At 40.6% G+C, this 18,839-nt stretch overlaps 1 protein-coding gene across 1 annotated transcript; it reads left to right on the forward strand.

The window, feature by feature from the left end:
* The first annotated feature begins 6,051 nt into the window (after window positions 1–6,051).
* LOC137710041 (uncharacterized) lies at window positions 6,052–9,184 on the forward strand. The gene is made up of 5 exons (XM_068449001.1): window positions 6,052–6,449; window positions 6,873–7,140; window positions 7,261–7,380; window positions 8,093–8,341; window positions 9,017–9,184. Exons 1-5 carry the CDS (start codon window positions 6,052–6,054, stop codon window positions 9,182–9,184), a joined length of 1,203 nt encoding a protein of 400 aa, XP_068305102.1.
* Window positions 9,185–18,839: the final 9,655 nt, after the last annotated feature.

An 18,839-nucleotide genomic window follows, 5' to 3' on the forward strand; every position in this document is an offset into this window, starting at 1 on the left:
AACCAATAGCAAACAATTACCACTACGGTTTAATGATATTATTTAGCTATTTATACGCAAATAATCTTAGATTCAAGTCTCATGAATTAAAAAAAAAAAAAAAAAAAATATATATATATATATATATATATATATATATATATATCTTATAAATGACTAGTTTAATACTGAATATTGCAAGCCTATTATAAGACTTAACTCAACCACAAACTACCAGTGGGTTGGTCCAAAGCCTCCCATCAATCTTATAGCCCAAACTGTCCAAAATCCAAACTAATTTGATTTTATTAGTGGGTCATAAAATGTAGATTGTGCATTTGGTAAGAAGTAAGCACATAATTCCTATACTAAAACCCCAAAACAGTGATATTGTTCATGGACAGTGCGCGGACGAAAATGCCCTCCGTTTTGGTGTTGCTGTTCTGTTTGGTTGAGTCTTTGTACAGCGAAATTACACCAGTGCCCTTTGTTTGGTTGCATTTGACGGAATTGGACTTTGTTTCAGTTTTATTATAGGTTGTATTTGCTTTTACTATAGTTGAAGCATAGTTTTGTCAAGCCCACGTTGGTCATCGCGTGGTACTTTGTTTGGGTTATATTTTCTCCCGTTTTGTTTCCATCTTTGCTTCGTGGTCGCTCTCACCCATTTTGTTTCCTCTCATTTCCATCTTCACGGTCGCTCTCACCTCTCGGAGCTTAAATCCTTTTTGCCTCAAAATTTTCTGCTTCAGGTAGTCGCAAATTTTCGTCCTGTTGCTTTCAGTCAATGCTTTGTGCGGTTCTGCAGCCTGCGGTTGCTCGGAAAATACGAAATCGGTATAAGGTCTTTTTGATTTTTGGTTTGGTTGGAAGAAAGAGTTCTCTTTTGTTGTGTCTGAAGATATCAAAAACAAAATCTTTTTCTTTTCCTTAATTTTTTAACCCGGATCATGTTATGGGTTCTGATGAAAGATTAAACTGAGTTTGAGAGTTTTAGTTTATTGAAAGAGGCAAGGAGTTATTTTGAAAAATGGAGGTTGAAGGAAGAGAGTACGGATGGAGAGGAACCTCAGCCTGTACCCTTTTTTTTTTGCCCGTTTGTTTCCTCTTTGTCCAGTTTTCCATTTGTTCCCTTTTTGCCATTTATTATTTGTGCTTTGAGTTTTTTTGTTTGTTTGATCTCTTATATGAATATGTTTTGTTCTTTGTCTGTAATCGTCGTTATTAAAATGATGTGTGTTACTGTATGGCGCGGATCCGATGTATTGAAAATACTTAGTTGTCTTTTTTGGATTTCCTTGCTTATATTTAGTCTTGGTTTAGGTATTGTTGGTTAATTCCTTTGTCCATATAATAAACTGTGTGTGAACAGGCTGTGTAAGGTTTTTCTGATTTTTAGTTTGGTTGGAAGAAAGAGTTTTCTTTTGTTGTGTCTAAAGATATCAAAAACGAAATCTTTTTTTTTTTTTTTTTTTCATAATTTTTTAACCCAGATCATGTTATGGGTTCTAATGGAAGATTAAATTGGGTTTGGGAGTTTTAGTTTATTGAAAGAGGCAGGGAGTTATTTTCGAAAAATGGAGGTCGAAGGAAGAGAGTACGGATGGAGAGGAAACTCAGTCTTTACCCTTTTTTTATTGCCCGTTTGTTTCCTCTTTGTCCAGTATTCCATTTGTTCCCTTTTTGCCATTTATCATTTGTTCTTTGAGTTTTTTTGTATGTTTGATCTCTTATAGGAATATGTTTTATTCTTTGTTTGTAATCGTCATTAAAGTGATGTGTGTTTGTGTATGCCGCAGATCCAATGTATTGAAAATGCCTGCACTGATGAGGGGATGTGCCTGATAGGGTAATGGATTTAAAAATTTTAATCTGATGTTAGGTTTTTTTTTTTCATTGTGTATCCATAACTTCATGGTATTAAATTGTTGTTGGAAACTGAAATGAAGCCGAAAATATTGTGACAACCTTTCCCTAATTTTTCATATAACTTCTCCCCGAGTGTGTAAATTAACATTTATGCCCTTGTTGGTAAAGTGACGTGGACGTACTTATTTGACTTTTAATTATTTTTCTCATATCGTAATTAAATAGTATTCATTGTTACGAACGCAAGAGCGCGAGTTAGGCTCGAATCAGACTTGTAACGAAAAAATTACCTTTCGTTAAAGTACGTGAACAATGGGCAGAATTGTACACGTGCGTGGTAATTTTTTAGTACTAGAAAACTACTGTTTTTGATAGGGTACGTTAGATTTCGTTGGATTTCAAAGTGTGCAAATCTTATCCTTTTTCTCTTGTTTTAAAAAAACATGTTCGTGCCCTATCCCCCTCACCAATAAATTCATTTCCTACTTTCTTTCAACATCAAACACCCTCTCTTTTTGACCAATCAGAAATCCCTATCCTCTTCTCAACCAATCAGAACTCACCTTCTCTCTCTCTCTCTCTCTCTCTCTCTCTCTCTCTTTCTCTCTCTCATCTTCTCCTTCTCTTTCTCCTCACCTGTCACTCTCTCTTCACTGCAACTACAAGGACCTTCATCAAACACTCACAAATCAAGCTTAAAACTACCACCATTGTGATCCTCTCAACCTCACGAGCTTATCCGCACAACCGATCATGAAATGATCGAGATTTGAACCTCTAACTCGGAGCGACCCGAAGATCCGACTATGGTGGAGTTTTCCCAATGAGATTCCGTTCGTTTCACATGGTTTTGGGAGTTTTGGAAGCTTCTAGGTGACTCCCCGAGGTCACTAGCCTAGTTTTGAAGTGGAGCCGACAAGGAGACCCTCGGGTTTAAGACAATACAAGTAAAGGTGAGAGTTCTAGTGGATTTTAATCCATTTCCATCCACCTCTTGAACTTTTAAGAGGTAAAATCTTATTCTCCTTTCCGAGCTTCAAATCCATATAAAGTTCGTTAAAAACAGTTGAAAACTAAAGAAGTTATGGTGTTTTGAAATTTCTCCAAAAACCAGCAAGATTTTCCCAGTTTCCAACGAACTAGACAGTGGCGCTAACGCTAGTGGACGGTGAAGGATGATTGGAGAAGAAGGAGAATATTTCATCAAAGTTGACGAATATTCTGACGCCGTTATGTAACGCTGTTAGTAGTTAACGAAATATTCCTTGGGATCTATCAGTTTTGCAAAGTGTGTGGCCTGCGCGTGGGCGCTCGTGTGGTCGTGGGCTAGGCGGCGCATGAGGACGTGTCTGGCCTCCGGCCGGCGAGTGATTGAGATGTGAAGGTCCGTGATGTCGAGTATAACGTTTTGGCATATTTAAACCCTCCGCTTGAGCAAAATATGGGGTTTTTCCTAGCTTTTCCGTATATGTCTTTATTAATTAATTATTATTAGTTGTTTCACATATAGGGGAGACTTACCCTGAGGACGCATGAGGACAAGCTAGGCTAGGGTGCTACGATCCATGAACGTGTCAGTGAGTGGGCATTTGTTTTCGTGTGTGTGTGTGTGTAAACTTGATAATTTCCATAAATGCTTTTGAATTGATTTATGCATATCATGCCATGATTAAATAACGTTATAAGAAATGTTGTATTGTTGTGAAATGCTAAAATAATCATACGGGATGCACAGGTAAGTTTATTATGTTGATTAGAATTATTGAATCATTATGGCATGCTTATGTTTATGTAGTTTGCTCATCATTGCTGCACCTTGGTGTTAGTGCTCACTTAGGGCAAAGGCCAGTCTTTCACGTGTATGTTCACCTCCGCACCGCACGCTCGTCTTGGATCCAAGTAAGTGCCAGTCCTGTCGTATAGGGTGCATTAGACAACTCTGACTCGTAGGTGATCGCGAATAACGCCAGTCTTCATGTGATTGTAGCACTACAACGTATATTATGATTACATCTAGTCTTGTCATACAGGTTGTATTAGGCAACTCCGATTCGTGTGCTAGCATAAAGTGATGAGCATCAATTCAGTCATACAGGTTGCATTAGGCAACTTCGACTTGGGTGTTAGTGTAGATTGATTGAACACTTGATTTTACTTATCTTACTATTGAGATGTTGTGATGTGGCATACTTCTAGATTTACTATTGATTTGCATTTGATTTCATACCAATACATAATATGATTTTCTAACTATACATGTTTTATGGTACTGTATGTTTAGAAAATAAATGGATTTTTTATAAACCTTTGTTTCTGTCAACTCACCCTTCTATTTTTTGCCCCTACAGGTCCTAAATAGCTGATTTACTTTGTGGCATACAAGGATTTGCCGACAATTTTGACATACCCCTAATAAATGTAGGAACTGTTTTCGGTTGTGTATTAAATATTTATTTAGTTTCGATTGCACACTCATTTGTCATTTCTACTTTGAACATTTGTATTCCATGGGTTCTACCTACTACTGCGCACTCACTTTATTAGTTTAAATAAATTCTAGTTTTGGTTTTAATTTATTTACACTTTTACATCACTTACACTTTTGGTTACGTCACCTTTGAGGTGTGTCAGTTTGGTATCAGAGCCTAGGTTTTGACGGTCCCGCATTCCTTATATGTGTTATAGGTACTAATAATTTTTTATCTCTTTTGTCAGAATCACGCCACCTCGTAGAGCGCCACATGTCCCTTCTGAGACTAACTTTCCGAATTTTGGGCAACTCGGTGAGGCGATCGCCATCGCCATTTAGTCCACACTTTGTCCTTCCTAGAGGACTACCTTAGAGACTGTATCCCATCTTCAGATAAATAATTTCTTCGATAATGAGGGACCTGAGAAATCCGATGTTTGGATCGACCATTCTGAGAAGACTTTTCGAGTTATGTAACGACTTGGTTCTTCCGTCTGGGAGCTAGATAATGGTGGGCACAGGAGTCTATTTTAGGCTAGATTCACACCTCCGGAGTACAAGGATCGAAAGAGAGGAATTCATAGAGCTGAAGCAAGGTAAAATTTCAATCACAAAGTACCACCGAAAGTTCACTGACTTATCCCATTATTGTTCCAAGATTGCTGAGAATCCCAGAGAGATGCTCATTTATTTTAAGAAGGGGACTCATAAGCGACTGCGGTCTTTGGTGACTTAGTCCCTGCTCTACTTACCAAGAATTCTTTAAGGTTCTGCTTCGTGTTGAAGATTCCAAGAATGCTCCTGATGATGACGATGATGAGGAGGATAATAAAAATAATGCTTAGAGGAATAATAACAGGGGGCAGTCAATTTCAAGAGAAATGGTAATAGTTCTGGATCGTCAAGTGGTGGTTCAAGTTCTAATACGCCGCAAAAGGGCGACAAGTCCACAAGTAGTTCTCGCTTTCAGAATCAAAGGAACCCTAATAATTCTAGTGCTCAACTTTGTCGCAGATGCAATAATCGTCATTTTGGTGAGTGTAAACGGGAAGTAGTTGGTGCTATACTTGCGGCCAGATGGGCACAAAGTTAATCAATGTCCGCAGAATCAGTAAAATTAGCCTCCTACACTACCACATGCAGTTCCTCTACAATAGATTCAATGACTTGGTACCTATCAGCAGACAGGTTATGGCGATGCTTTTCATTATCAGGGTGACATACCCCAGTACCAGGGACAAGCATATTAGTACCCGCCTGAGGGTAGTTATTCGCAGTACCAGGCAGGTTATACGTCGTATCAGGGTAGCAGATCATAATGGTATGTTAATGGGCAGTACTAGAATCTTAATCTAGCCTCTAGCAGTGGCAGTTCGACCAAGCAGGCTAATCAGACCAATCAGGGTCAAGGCAATTAGGGACACGGTAACAGGGAAACAAGGGTCGTGAAGGCCGACAGCAGGCACAGAGTCATGTCAATCATATCACCTTGCCAGATGCTCAAGGTAACCCCGAATTAATTCTGGGTACATTGAATGTTCTTGGCCATTTTGCTAGAATATTAATTGACTCGGATGCTACTCATTCAGTTATTTCCTATATGTTTGCTCAGAAGACTCAACCTTACCTCACTTCCCTCGACTATGAGTTGGAGTTCTTGATGCCTAGGGGGTGAAGTTTGCTATGTTAGTTAGGAGTATCGAGGATGTCCCATTCTCATCAAGGATGTTGTAATGCCAGTTAATCTTGTTCCCTTGGACAACGTTGATTTCAATGTTATCTTGGGCATGGATTGGTTAGATTACAATCATACCATGTTGAATTGTCACCAGAAAATTGTTACCTTCCATCGACCAGGCATGCCTATGGTAACTTTTATCGGTGAACTTAACGGTCTGAAACTTGGACTTATCTCTGCCATAAGGGTAAAACAGATGTTGAGAAAGGGTTGTCAAGGTTACTTAGCTCATGTAGTGGTGATTGAAGACACTTTTGCTCGTGTGGAAGACGTTCTAGTAGTCATATACTTTCCTGATGTTTTTCCCAACGATTTACCTGGCCTACCACCAGATCATGAAGTGGAGTTCACCATCGACCTAATTCCAAGTATCGATCCTATTTCTCTAACTCCGTATCGTATGGCTCATGCAATGTTTAAAGAATTAAGAACCCAGTTGCAAGAACTCGTTGTTAAGGGTTTTATTCAACCGAACATTTCCCCTTGAGGAGCTCAAGTCTTGTTTATGTGGAAGAAAGACATAACTTTGAGGCTATGTATCGATTACAAACAGCTGAATTAGGTGACGATTAAAAACCGTTATATGTTGCCTCGTATCGATGATCTTTTCAATCAGCTTTATGGTGCTTGCATTTTCTCAAAAATCGATCTAAGGTTTGGCTATTATCAATTGAGGATCAAAAGTGATGTTCCGAAAATAGCCTTCCGAACTCGATATGGTCATTATGAGTTTCTTGTGATGCCATTCGGGTTAACTAATGTTCCCGCAACTTTTATAGACCTGATGAATCGGGTATTCTATCTGTACCTTGACAGGTTTGTAATTGTCTTCATCAATAACAACTTGGCGTATTCTAAGAGCGAAGCTGACCATGCTAAACATTTACGTCTAGTTTTGAAAAAGCTAAGGGAGAATCAAGTGTACGCTAAGTTTAGTAAGTGCCAGTTCTGGCTGGATCAAGTGTCTTTCTTGGGACACATGATATCAACCCAGGGTGTTCTTGTGGATCCTTGTAAAGTAGTAGCAGTGGAAAACTGGAAGCAACGTCAGATTGTCACTGAAGTACAGAGTTTTCATGGTCTTGTAAGCTACTATCGATGCTTTTTGAAAGATTTCTCAACCATAGCCCTGCCTCTGACAAGGTTGACCAGGAAAAGAGTTAATTTTGAATAGAGTGATGATTGTGAACGAAGTTTCTAACAGTTGAAGTACTATCTTACTCATGCGCCTGTTTTGGCACTTCCCAATGAGAATGGGAATTTCAAGATCTGTAGTGACACATCTCTGAATGGTCTGGGCTGCATGTTGATGCAGCATGGAAAGGTGATTGCGTATGCTTCACGATAATTAAAGCCCCATGAGATGAACTATCATACTTATGATCTCGAATTGACGACTATTGTTTTCATTTTAAAAATTTGGCGGCACTATCTTGATGGGGAAACGTGTCAAGTCTTCACTAACCATAACCTTTAAGTATATCTTTACTCAGAAAGAACTTAATCTTCGGCAGCGTATATAAATGGAATTAATAAATGATTATGACTGCACTATAGAGTATCTCCCTGGCTGTGCGAATACTGTAGCAAATAAATCTCACAGCTGACTTAATGCTCTTTATGCATGTCGTGTTCCTCTTTTGACTGACATAAGATCTACTGGAGCAGCTTTAGAAGTGGATCACCAGGGAGCTCTACTTGCCAGCTTCCAAGTGATGCCAGTTTTGTTGGATTGTGTTCTCGAGACCTAGATGAACAACTCAGAATCCCAAGAGTTAAAACAGGCAGTGTTGAACGACAATAGGGGAGATCTCAGGATTCGAATGCCTGATAGTATGCTTATGCAAGGCGATCAGATGTATGTACCGAATGTGTAAGAACTGAAGAAAGAAATACTTAATGAAGTGTATATCTCCGATTATGCGATGTATCCCGGAAGTACTAAGATATATCATATTATCCGATGTTTCTACTACTGGCCAGGAATGAAAAGAGAAATTGCGGAGTACGTGAGTAGTTGTTCGGTCTGTTAACAGGTCAAGGCTGAAAGGAAGAAACCATTCGAGTTGCTACAGCCACTTCCTATACCCCAGTGGCAATGGGAAGATATCATAATGGATTTTGTGTTCAAACTGCCTCGTACACAAAATGGCTACGACAGTATTTGGGTGATTGTAGATCGGCTTAACAAGTCAGCGCACTTCCTGCCTGTTCGTGAGAATTACTCGCTAAGTCAGTTGGTCGAACTTTTTGTCTCCGAAATCGTTAAGTATCAGGGTGTTCCAGTTAGTATCATATCCGATTAGGACCCCAAATTTACTTCAAAATTTTAGGTAGCTTTTCAAGAAGCTCTTGGTTCGAAATTGCTCTACAGTACCGCCTATCATCCTCAAACCAATGGACAATTAGAGAGACCTATTTAAACGTTGGAAGATATGTTGAGATCTTCCGTCTTACAGTTCGAAGACTCATGGCACAAGCACTTCCTTCGATAGAATTCACCTGCAACAACAGTTTTCACTCCAACATTGGTATGACACTGAGGTGTTGTATGGGAAACCATGTCATACCCTGCTGTGTTGGTCCGAAGTCGATGAAAGAGTTTTGGTTGGTCCTGAAATTGTGAATGAGATAACACAAAACATTCAGGTGATAAAGGCTAATTTGAAACTAGCCCAGGATCGACAAAAAAGTGTAGCAGACAGACATTCAACCGACAGAGTATATAAGGTTAGATATTGGGTATTCTTAAAGTTGTCACCATGGAAAGAGGTTGTACGTTTTGGGAAGAAAGAAAAGCTAAACCCTTGTTACGTTGGACCATACCAGATCATTGAGCGAGTTGGTGAAGTTGTTTACCGACTTGATCTACCTCCAAAGTTGTCAAGGGTGCATAATGTGTTTCACGTGTCCATACTACAAAAATACATCTCTGATCATCACATGTGATTCCTCCTCAGCCATTAGAGATTAATCCATATTGGACTTATGATAAGGTTCCAGTGACGATTTTGGACTCGAAAGACAAAGTTCTCAAGAACAAGACAATTCGTATGGTGAAAGTTTTATGGACAAACCACTATGTTAAGGAAGCTACCGAGGAAACAGAGCAGCATAACGAAGCATAACAGTTGTACACGTGCGTGGTAATTTTTCAATACTGAAAAACAACTGTTTTCGATAGGGTTCATTAGATTTCGTTGGATTTCAAAATGTGCAAATCTTATCCTTTTTCCTTTTTTAAAAAAAACCTGTTCGTGCCCTATCTCCTTCACCAATCAATTCATTTCCCACTTCCTTTTAGCCAATCAGACACCCTTTCTTTTTTACCAATAAAAAGTCTCTCTCATTTTTCTCAACCAATCACAACTCATGTTCTATCTCTCTCGTCTTCTCATTCTCTCTATCTTCACCCGTCACTTTTTCTTCTCTACAACTACATGGACCTTTATCAAACACTCACAGATCAAGCTTAAAACTACCACCATTGTGATCATATCCACCTCACAAACTTATCTGTACCAACCGATCATGAAATGATCGAGATTTGAACCTTCAACTCGAAGCGACCTGAAGATCCAACTCGAGTGGAGTTTTCCCATAGTTTTGGGAGTTTTGGAAGCTTCTAGGTGACTCCCCGAGGTCACAAGCCTAGTTTTGAAGTGGAGTTGACGAGGAGACCATCGGGTTTGAGACAACAAAAGTAAGGCTGAAAGTGTGGAGTGGATTTTCACCCACTTTCATTCACCTCTTGGACTTTTAAGAGGTAAAATCTTATTCTCCTTTTTCCGGGCTTCAAATCCATATAAAGTTTATTAAAACTGGTTGAAAAATGAAGAAGTTATGGTGTTTTGAAATTTCTCCACAAACCGGTGAGATTTTTCCAGTTTCCGACGAACCAGACTACAGCATCGGCGCTGGTGGATGGCAAAGGATCACCTGAGAAGAAAGAGAATATTTCGTCAAAGTTGACGAAATATTCTAACGTCGTTAGGCAATGCTGTTAGATTCGGTTACTATTTAACAGAATATTCCACCAAGTCTGACAAAATATTCCTTGGGTTCTATCAATTCTGCCAGGCGCGTGGCCTGCGTGTGGGCGCACGTGTGGCCATGGGCTAGGCGACGCATGAGGAAGTGTTCAGCCTCCGGTCGACGAGTGCTTAACATGCGTGGGTCCGTGACGTCAAGCATAACGTTTTGGTATATTTAAACCCTCCGTTTGAGCAAACTATGGGGAATGTTTCTTAGCTTTTTCATATATGTCCCTATTAATTAATTATTATTAGTTGTTTCGCATATAGGGAAGACTTACCCCAAGTATGCACGGGGACAAACAAGGCTAAGGGGCTACGATCCATCGATGTATCAGTGAGTAGGCATTTGTTTTCGTGTATATATATGTAAAGTTTATAGTTTCCAAAAATGTTTTTGAATTGATTTATGCATATCATGCCATGATTAAATAACGTTATAAGAAATGTTGTGCTTGTGGAGTAAAAAATAATCAAGAAAAATATGGAGGTGACACGCGGATTTTTGGGTGAAAAAGACAAGATTACCCTTGAGGCACATCGGAAGCCCTACACGCGAACAACGGATAATCATCACTCAATCAAGGTTAAAAGTGATCAAAATAGGTATTTATTCAAATCCTATTTCATCAACCCTCATCAAATCTTCCCCACAAGGTAACTTCCAAATTATTTCTTTCAAATTATATTAATTAGCTAATTAATAGATTTATTACTCAATTAATTCATTAATTAGCTAATTGATGGTGATAACACCCAAAAACCCACTAAAGTGGCCGGTTCCCATCTCTCCCAAAGGGGCCAGCCACACCTCTATAAATACCATACAATTTTCTCCAAAAACCTAAGTTGAATCCTCTTGCAAAATTCTCTAAATTCTTCAAACACTTTTCCCTCAAAATTCTAACTTTGGCATCGGAGGTTCTTTGGCCAAAGCCCCCTATTCATCGAGGGCACATGAGGCTCTTGGCCTTGACCTAAGGTGTTAATTGTTTTTGCAGGAGTATTTTCGTCCAAGAACAAGAAGGAAGAAATTTGCATCCACAAATTGGTGCTTTCATTAAGAGTCTTGATCAAACACTCGTAGAAGGCTCTTGCATTCAAAGTTTTTCATTTTCTTGTTCAATTGTAGATTTTTCGTATGTTCTTATTCCTGGAATTTTTATTTTTGAAAATTCTTCTATAAAATGTAAAAGAAAAGTACAATGGCAAGAGATTCGGAAACCTCGACGAACAGAAATTCTAAAGTTCAAGGATTAGGACCACGGCAATCTATGAGGCTCAACCCCCATGGGCATCACCGTGGCAACCACCACAATGGCCACCATAGCAACCACCCTCAGCAAGGCCCATGACGCCACAACCACGGCCCAAGCCCTAGTATTCAAGCCCCCACTTAAGCCTGACGCAAACCCAAAGTGTTGCCAAGCCGAGCCCTAGCCTCGCACCCATGTGCACCACACGTCGAGTAGCCCACTCCCGTTGCCTAGCCTGCTCCCAAGCCCTAGCTTGCTCTCGTGGCCTTCCAAGCAGCCCAAATCTGTTCAAGATTAGTTCAACTATCCCCGCTTCAAATTTTTGGGCCTACGATTAAACCAGGGGCATTTTCACCACATTTCTCTACGAATTTGACATTTGCCAACTCAAATCTCGTGCTCGGAGTCTACCACACTTCCACCTCCACTGCTCAATGAGACGCATTCCTTCCAAGCTCTTCCAATCCAAATGGAGAACAAAACTTGTCTCGCCAAGTCATAAAATTAATGAGTGCCCTCGCACAGTAGATGACCTTGGTGAATCAGCCATTACAGTGCACCGAGATGCAAAGTGCCCCAGACGAGGTGTCTCAAAGTAAGACATGGGTAGACGAAGAACCTCTTCAACAGCGTCTCGGCAAGCAGCCACTCGACCAGCCACGAATCAAGTATTCGAGCAGTGTACACTCCTAATTGGCCCCCGAGATAGCGTATACTCCCGTCTTACATTCATGGTTAGGGCCACACTCCGATAGTCAACATGAACAACCTTCCAAGAATATTGTTCATTCACAGCTAAACCCGCAAGGAGCATCATCCACCTCACATCGGAGTAGGGAGCAGGAATGACGGAGAGAAGCAGTCACTCAGTCTAGCTCAAGCTCAACCTGCGAAGAATTCCCTTACCTGTTAGGAATTAACCATATGCATCGCAGATGCAGCATAGACGAGCCGAGCATGTAGAAGAGTAGCCTAAACCAGTAGGTCATGATCGAGGGCAGCTAAGAGCTTCGTTACCCTAAAAAAGGCAAATTCATAAAGAAGTAGAAATGTTTCTCACAGAACGATTGCACAATTTTCAATGTAACAAGGTAACTAACGAGGCATTATGATATGACATGACTAACATAAGCAGGTCACCCTTCATGGACAAGATTAAGCAGGCAAAATCTCCATGCAAGTTCATCATGCCATATTTCACATCCTTCAAAGAGGATGAAGATCTGGAGAAACACCTAAAGCACTACCGAAACACAATGATCCTCTATCGAAACAACGATGATCTCATGTGCAAGATATTCGCTACCACTCTACAAGGTGAGGCGCAAGATTGGTTTTACACCCTACCACCACAATCCATCCGGAGTTTCAAACAAGAATATTCATCATATCGTTTGATCAAGAAAAATTCCTACCACTTGTTCAACATCAAGAAGAACCCAAAGGAGTCGCTTTGCGACTATGTGAAAAGGTTCAAAGAAAAAAAGGCAAAGACAGTCTAATGCAATGACTCGATAGCTAAAGTAGCCTTCCAAAAAGGACTCCCAGCAGACCACCCGTTGTTCTGAAAGTTGATCATGAAAGAAGATCTAACTCCGGTAGAGAAGCATGCACTTTGGGACGAGGTTTGCTAATTGCATATTCAAGGCAAATCCGAGTGATCTTGAATATAAAATCCCCTACTACTCTGAAAGAGATTCAAGGTTTAACTGGACGAGCAACTGCATTTGAAGCAACAATAAGCTCTACCCTTATACAAGAAGAGTTAGGGCCCAACTACTTGTATTCCACAGTTTAAAAGGCACCTGCGAAAACAATCCTTCTTGTTCTTGGACGAAAATGCATTTGCAAAAATAATTAACATCATCGGTCAAGACTAAGAGCCTCATGTGCCCACGATGAATGTGAAAAGCTTTAGCTAAAGAACCTTTGATGCTAAAGTAAGAATTTTGAGGGGAAAGTGTTTGGAGAATTTAGAGAATTTTGCAAGAGGATTCAACTTAGATTTTTTTAGAAAATGGGGTGGTATTTATAAGGGTGCGGGAGGCCCCTTTGGGTAAGATGGGAACTGGCCGCTGTAGTGGTTTATTGGGTGTTAATCACCATCAATTAGCTAATTAATGAATTAATTGAGTAATAAATCAATTAATTAGCTAATCAATATAATTTGAAAGAAATAATGTGGGAGTTACCTTGTGGGGAGGATTTGATGAGGATGGATGAAATAGGTTTTGAATAAATACGTATTTTGATCACTTTTGACCTTGATTGAGTGATGATTGTTCGCTGCTCATGCGTAGGAGTTCTGATGTGGCTCGAGGGTAATCTCGTCTTTTTAACCCAAAAATTCACATGTCACCTCCATATTTTTCTTGATTATTTTTTGCTCCAAACGCCTCCACACCTGTTGGGCTGCTCGCAGGAAAGGGCAGTAGGTGTAGAGATCGTCTTGCTTTAGGAAACGTAGGATTGTTTCCTATTTTGATGTAGATTCCATCTAAGAAAGGGAAATAAATCACTTCTAACGTATTTAAGTCTACCTTAAGTAGATGATTAAATCAACATTAGAGAGCAATTTATTCTACCATATAAGAGAGAGAAAACTAGAGGATATTTGTTCTCATTCCTCTAGCAATCTTCTACACTTACCCGTGCAAATGACCGTTTTTCGTTGCTTTATTCATCTTTTCTGCGCTGCACTGAGGTAAGAAAAATTTAATTTTCCTTGTCTTCTTCTTAGATAGGGTTGTTGTAGGGCAGCCGTCAGGGTGATGTGGCACGTCGGCTGGCAGGGGCCATGAGTCGGCTCAGCTTGGGCTGATGAGGTGTCGTGGTAAGGACCACTGCTTGGGCTGCTCAGCTTGGCTAGATCCAAGGGCAGCTTGTGCGCCTGGGGCTACGGATTGTGGCGTTGGGGCGCAGTGCTAGGTGAGCCGCATAGCTCTTATCCTTTGGGCTCTTGGACCTGACGCAGGCCATGCCTACAATTGAGAGAAATGAAGAGGTTGAAGGCTTCAAGGGCTGCTGGAATGCTGGGCATACATGCCTCTTGCCTGCTGGTCCGAGAAAAAAAAAAATAAGGGAAAAGCCAGTATGGGTTGAGCTCTCCTGCTAAGTACCATGAATGGTGATAACTGCTTAGTCCTCTTTGCCGGGAGAAAAGTGGGTTGCTCCTAAGAAAAGAAGTAAAGATGATCAAGGCAGATGCATTGGCTTGTCTGATTGCTATCATGGAGCCTACTATGAATGAAGATGGAAAGAAAAGATCTTTCCTGCCTGCTCAAGAGATGCCGGTTGAGAAAAAACTGAAGACTTCCTCCGCTGCTCATGAGGGTCCGTCTGCTGTCGAGAGGCTTGTAATTGACATAACTTCTTCTAATGGGAAAAAAAATAATGAGGCTACTAGATTTGAGCCTGTGGCACCTGCCATGTCGAGAATGGCTTGTACGATTGCTGGTATGATATCCCAACACAGAGGTTCTGTCATGCCCCTAGTGCAGAAGTCTGTACCAAAACATACGTTGAGAGCTAAGTCCGGTTCACCTTTTGAAAGGCTTGCTATTATGAAGAGGCTTGCTTTCATGCCCACACTCCTCCTACTGAAACTGATTCACTTGCTGGAAATGAGGATACTACTTGATTGGGTAAGGTGAACTCTACTGCTAAGATCTGTGCGCTTTTGAAACCAGATCTACTTGAAGACATGGACGTTTGTGCCAAGTTTGTCGATGGCGTTAGAGGGGTTGTTTGCCCAAGTTCATTTGTGAAGTATACGACCGAGTATAGGAAGACTGCCCTACTTGCCATGATGCAAAAGACGACTGTTCTGGCAGCCAAGTCTATGCTCCTTGACCAAAAGGATATATCAAGGCTACCAAGGAGATGGCAAAGGTTATGGCAGCCGAAGCTTATTCTTTTGCCGAGAAGATCAAGAGCTTGGAATCTGAGCCCGTCGCTTTGAAGGGGTTTAATATCTATTACCCCACTTCTTTGGAGCTTGAAACTGCAGGCTAAGAGATCGTTGACTTGAACACTAGGCTTGACATGATCCAAGTTAAGTATGAAAACGCAGAGAAGGAGATCGGGTGTTACATACCTTATATTCAAGATCTTGATCATGCCGTTTCTGAGCTTCATTCCACTGCTTATGCAAAGGATGAAGAGTTGATTACTGCTTATAACTGAGTGATCCACTTCAAGAAAGTCGTTGATAGGGTTGAACCCCAAGTGTTGGAACTCCAAGGTGCGCTCAACGAAAGTTTGAAGAAGTAAGTGGATGAGTTGCAGCGCGTCCGTGTTGGTCTGCTCGAGGAGAACGAACAGCTAAAGGGTAAAAAGGCTGGGCTAGAGGCTTCACTTGTTCAGAGTTATTCTGATTTCTGCAAGCTGGGTTATGTAGATCATCTCTTTGGCAGACTGTCTGACTTCGAGTTTGCTGGGAAAGACTTCGAAACTTTCTCTATTTCTCTAGAATACTTGCTTGCCTTTACTTTTGAGGCTTCCATTTGTGAAGTAATCGAATAAGTTGGTACCCATGTTGGGGCAGCCGGGGGCGCTGGATGGTGCCGCTATTGAGGGTGTCGCAACTGTTAAAGGTATGGCGATTGAGTAGTCATAGAGCGTCTAAGCTGCTAAGGAGTAGTCTTCTATGTAGTCTTTAGGATTTTCTTGTTTTCCGTGTTACTTTTGCTTTACTTGAACTCCTTTTATCTTTGTTAGTCATTTATCAATTTTGCTAGAAAATTTAATAAACTTGTTTCCTTCACTTTTCTCTATCTTCGCTTCTTTTGTTCATTCCCTAACATTTAAACTTTATACACCAATGGCAGGTATGCTACTTTTCTATAAGTAGACACTGGCGGTGCAAAGTTTATTTTACAAATGCAACAACTCAGCTCAAAAGGCACACCAGGGGTAGACGAACACTAGAATGATACTCAGAAGCAAGTTTTGTCCTCGTCACCCCAGAAGATTCTACATAGGAGCACAATGTACTGGTAAGTTGAGCACCACTTCATGTTGTGCATTACAAGGCCCCAACCGACCTTTGCTCAATAATTCAGCTTTAGAGAGGCCTGATACCGGTAGTTGAGCATCTCCTGTAATATGTAACATAGCCTCAGCTCTATAGCTCCCTACCGCGCCTTCACGCCTAGCCTAGGCAACACAACAGAGCGACCCAACAACTCTTCTGAGGTAGTCGAGCATGCCCTAGCCACCTCTGCTTCGCCCGATGGAGACTTATAGCATTTATATGTTGACGGTGTATCCAACTACAAATGCTTCGAAGCAGGCATGCCCCATATGGTTCTATACTCGAGCAGGCGATTACTCTAGGCTTTAAGGCATCCAACAACAAAGTAGAGTATGAAGCCTTACTAGCAGGCCTCCGAATGGCAAAAGACTTGGCGGTGAAAAAGTTTGCAATTCCTTCCAATTCCTAGCTAATCACCAACCAAACTACTGAGTACACGACAAAGCATCCAACAATGGTGCAAAACTTAGAGAAAGTACGCAAACAACTTGAGGCATTTCAGACTTACACCCTCACTCAAATTTCACGAGCAGACCGGCCATGTAAATGCACTAGCTAGCCTAGGTTCCGCCCTCGACCACCAATTTAAACACTCTACCTCAGTGGAATATCTAGCCAATCATAGAGGCAAAGCCAGCAGCCGAAGTGTCACAAGTTAGTACAACTCCAAACTGGCAAAGTTTTATTATAGATTACCTGGTCAATGCCACACTCCCTACGGAAAGGTTGGAGTCTAGAAATCTCCAAATAAAGGCAGCATACTACTACATGTGGAACGACATTCGCGCTCGATGATCCTACACTAGACAACATCTCCCCTGCCTAGGCCCTCTCAACGACCTAAAGGTTCTAAGCTCAATCCACAAAAGCGTTTATGGAAATCACTCCGAAGGCTGTTCCTTAGCACAGAGGGCTCTTAACGTAGGATACTATTGGCCTACCATGCATTAAGACGCTAATGAGTTAGTGCAAAAGTGCAACTGCTGCTAACACTACAAGCTAGTACCAGCGTTGCTTGCCTTCGAGCTACACCCACAAATGAGTCATTGGCCATTCATGCAATGGGCAATCAACTTAGTAAGGCCAATGCCATCCACTACTGAGGGCAGAGGCATGATGATCGTGGAAACCGATTACTTCACCAAATGGGTAGAAGTAGAGCCCATGACAACCACAAGTCAAGCGAACATAGAGCGCTTCATATGAAGGAACGTAATTTGCCGATTTGGTGTCCCCGATCCATCATCATCGACAACGGCTCGCAATTCATATGCAAAGATTTGGTGAAGTTCTTCCAAAAGTATAACATCAAGTAGCATATGTCCACACTGAGATATCCTTAAGGCAATGGGTAGGTTGAAGCATCCAACAAGATGATTCTCGACTGCCTTAAGAAATCACTCTCCAACAAGAAAGGAAAATTGTCAGACAAACTCCCTGGATATTTATGGGCATATTACACGACCAAATGACGAGCCACCGATGAGACTCCTTTCTCTTTGGCATTTGGTTCAAAAGCAATCATTGATGCGAAAACTATACGCACACAAATTAAACCCTCTTTTTGTCAATTGTAGTATAAGTATAAGTAAGGATCGTTCTGGACCGGGGATTAAGAGGGATTGTTAATCTCTTGGAAACTGACTTAAAAACGTAAAAACAATATAAAACACTAAACTAGACTCAAAGAATGCGAAACTAAACGTTAAAACACTAAGACAAACCAAAAGACTCAAAATGCTTTAAAAACACAAACTAAATTGATTTCTAACTAAATTGAACATTAAAGCAAAAGGGGGATTGAGGTTTGACGAAAATTGAAATAACGAAACAAGTTAATAAACTAGACAGAATGTAAATATGAAATTGATGAAATGGAATGAATGGATGCTAGCCAAGGGGTTCATCTCCACACATGTTACACTTGCATAATAAAAAGATTTCCAATTGCATTTCAATAAATTATGAAACTCATCACCCCGGGTTAATTAGGTCCGCTTAAATTAACCTTCAAATCTTCCTAACGTTATTGAATTGGATGATTGCATACGACAACCCAAAACATTCCCCACAAGTCCCCTACATGATTGCATGATAGAGATACAAGCAAGAATCATTACGCTCTATGAAAATTATAAATGTTGACGAGGCATTCGTTACTATGGAATATGCATGAAACTTATGCCAAGAATTCGTTTAACGCGATTGTTTATAAGCAATCTCCACTACTTGTGAATATAAGTTCGTAACTATTAGGTGAAACTCACTTATATTCTAGCGTCATATTCATGCATGAAAATTAAGCGTGCACTCTCAATAAACATACATAAATAAGTTATCAATCAAACAGTTAAACAAATTGAATCCACAACTTATGAAACGCAATTAGAAGTAATCAAATCAAAATGCAAGCATAAACATATATTTCGAATCCCCCCTAGCCAAAGGGGGGTTTAGT

This window comes from Pyrus communis, chromosome 12 (genome assembly GCF_963583255.1).
Source record: "Pyrus communis chromosome 12, drPyrComm1.1, whole genome shotgun sequence".
NCBI lineage: Eukaryota > Viridiplantae > Streptophyta > Magnoliopsida > Rosales > Rosaceae > Pyrus > Pyrus communis.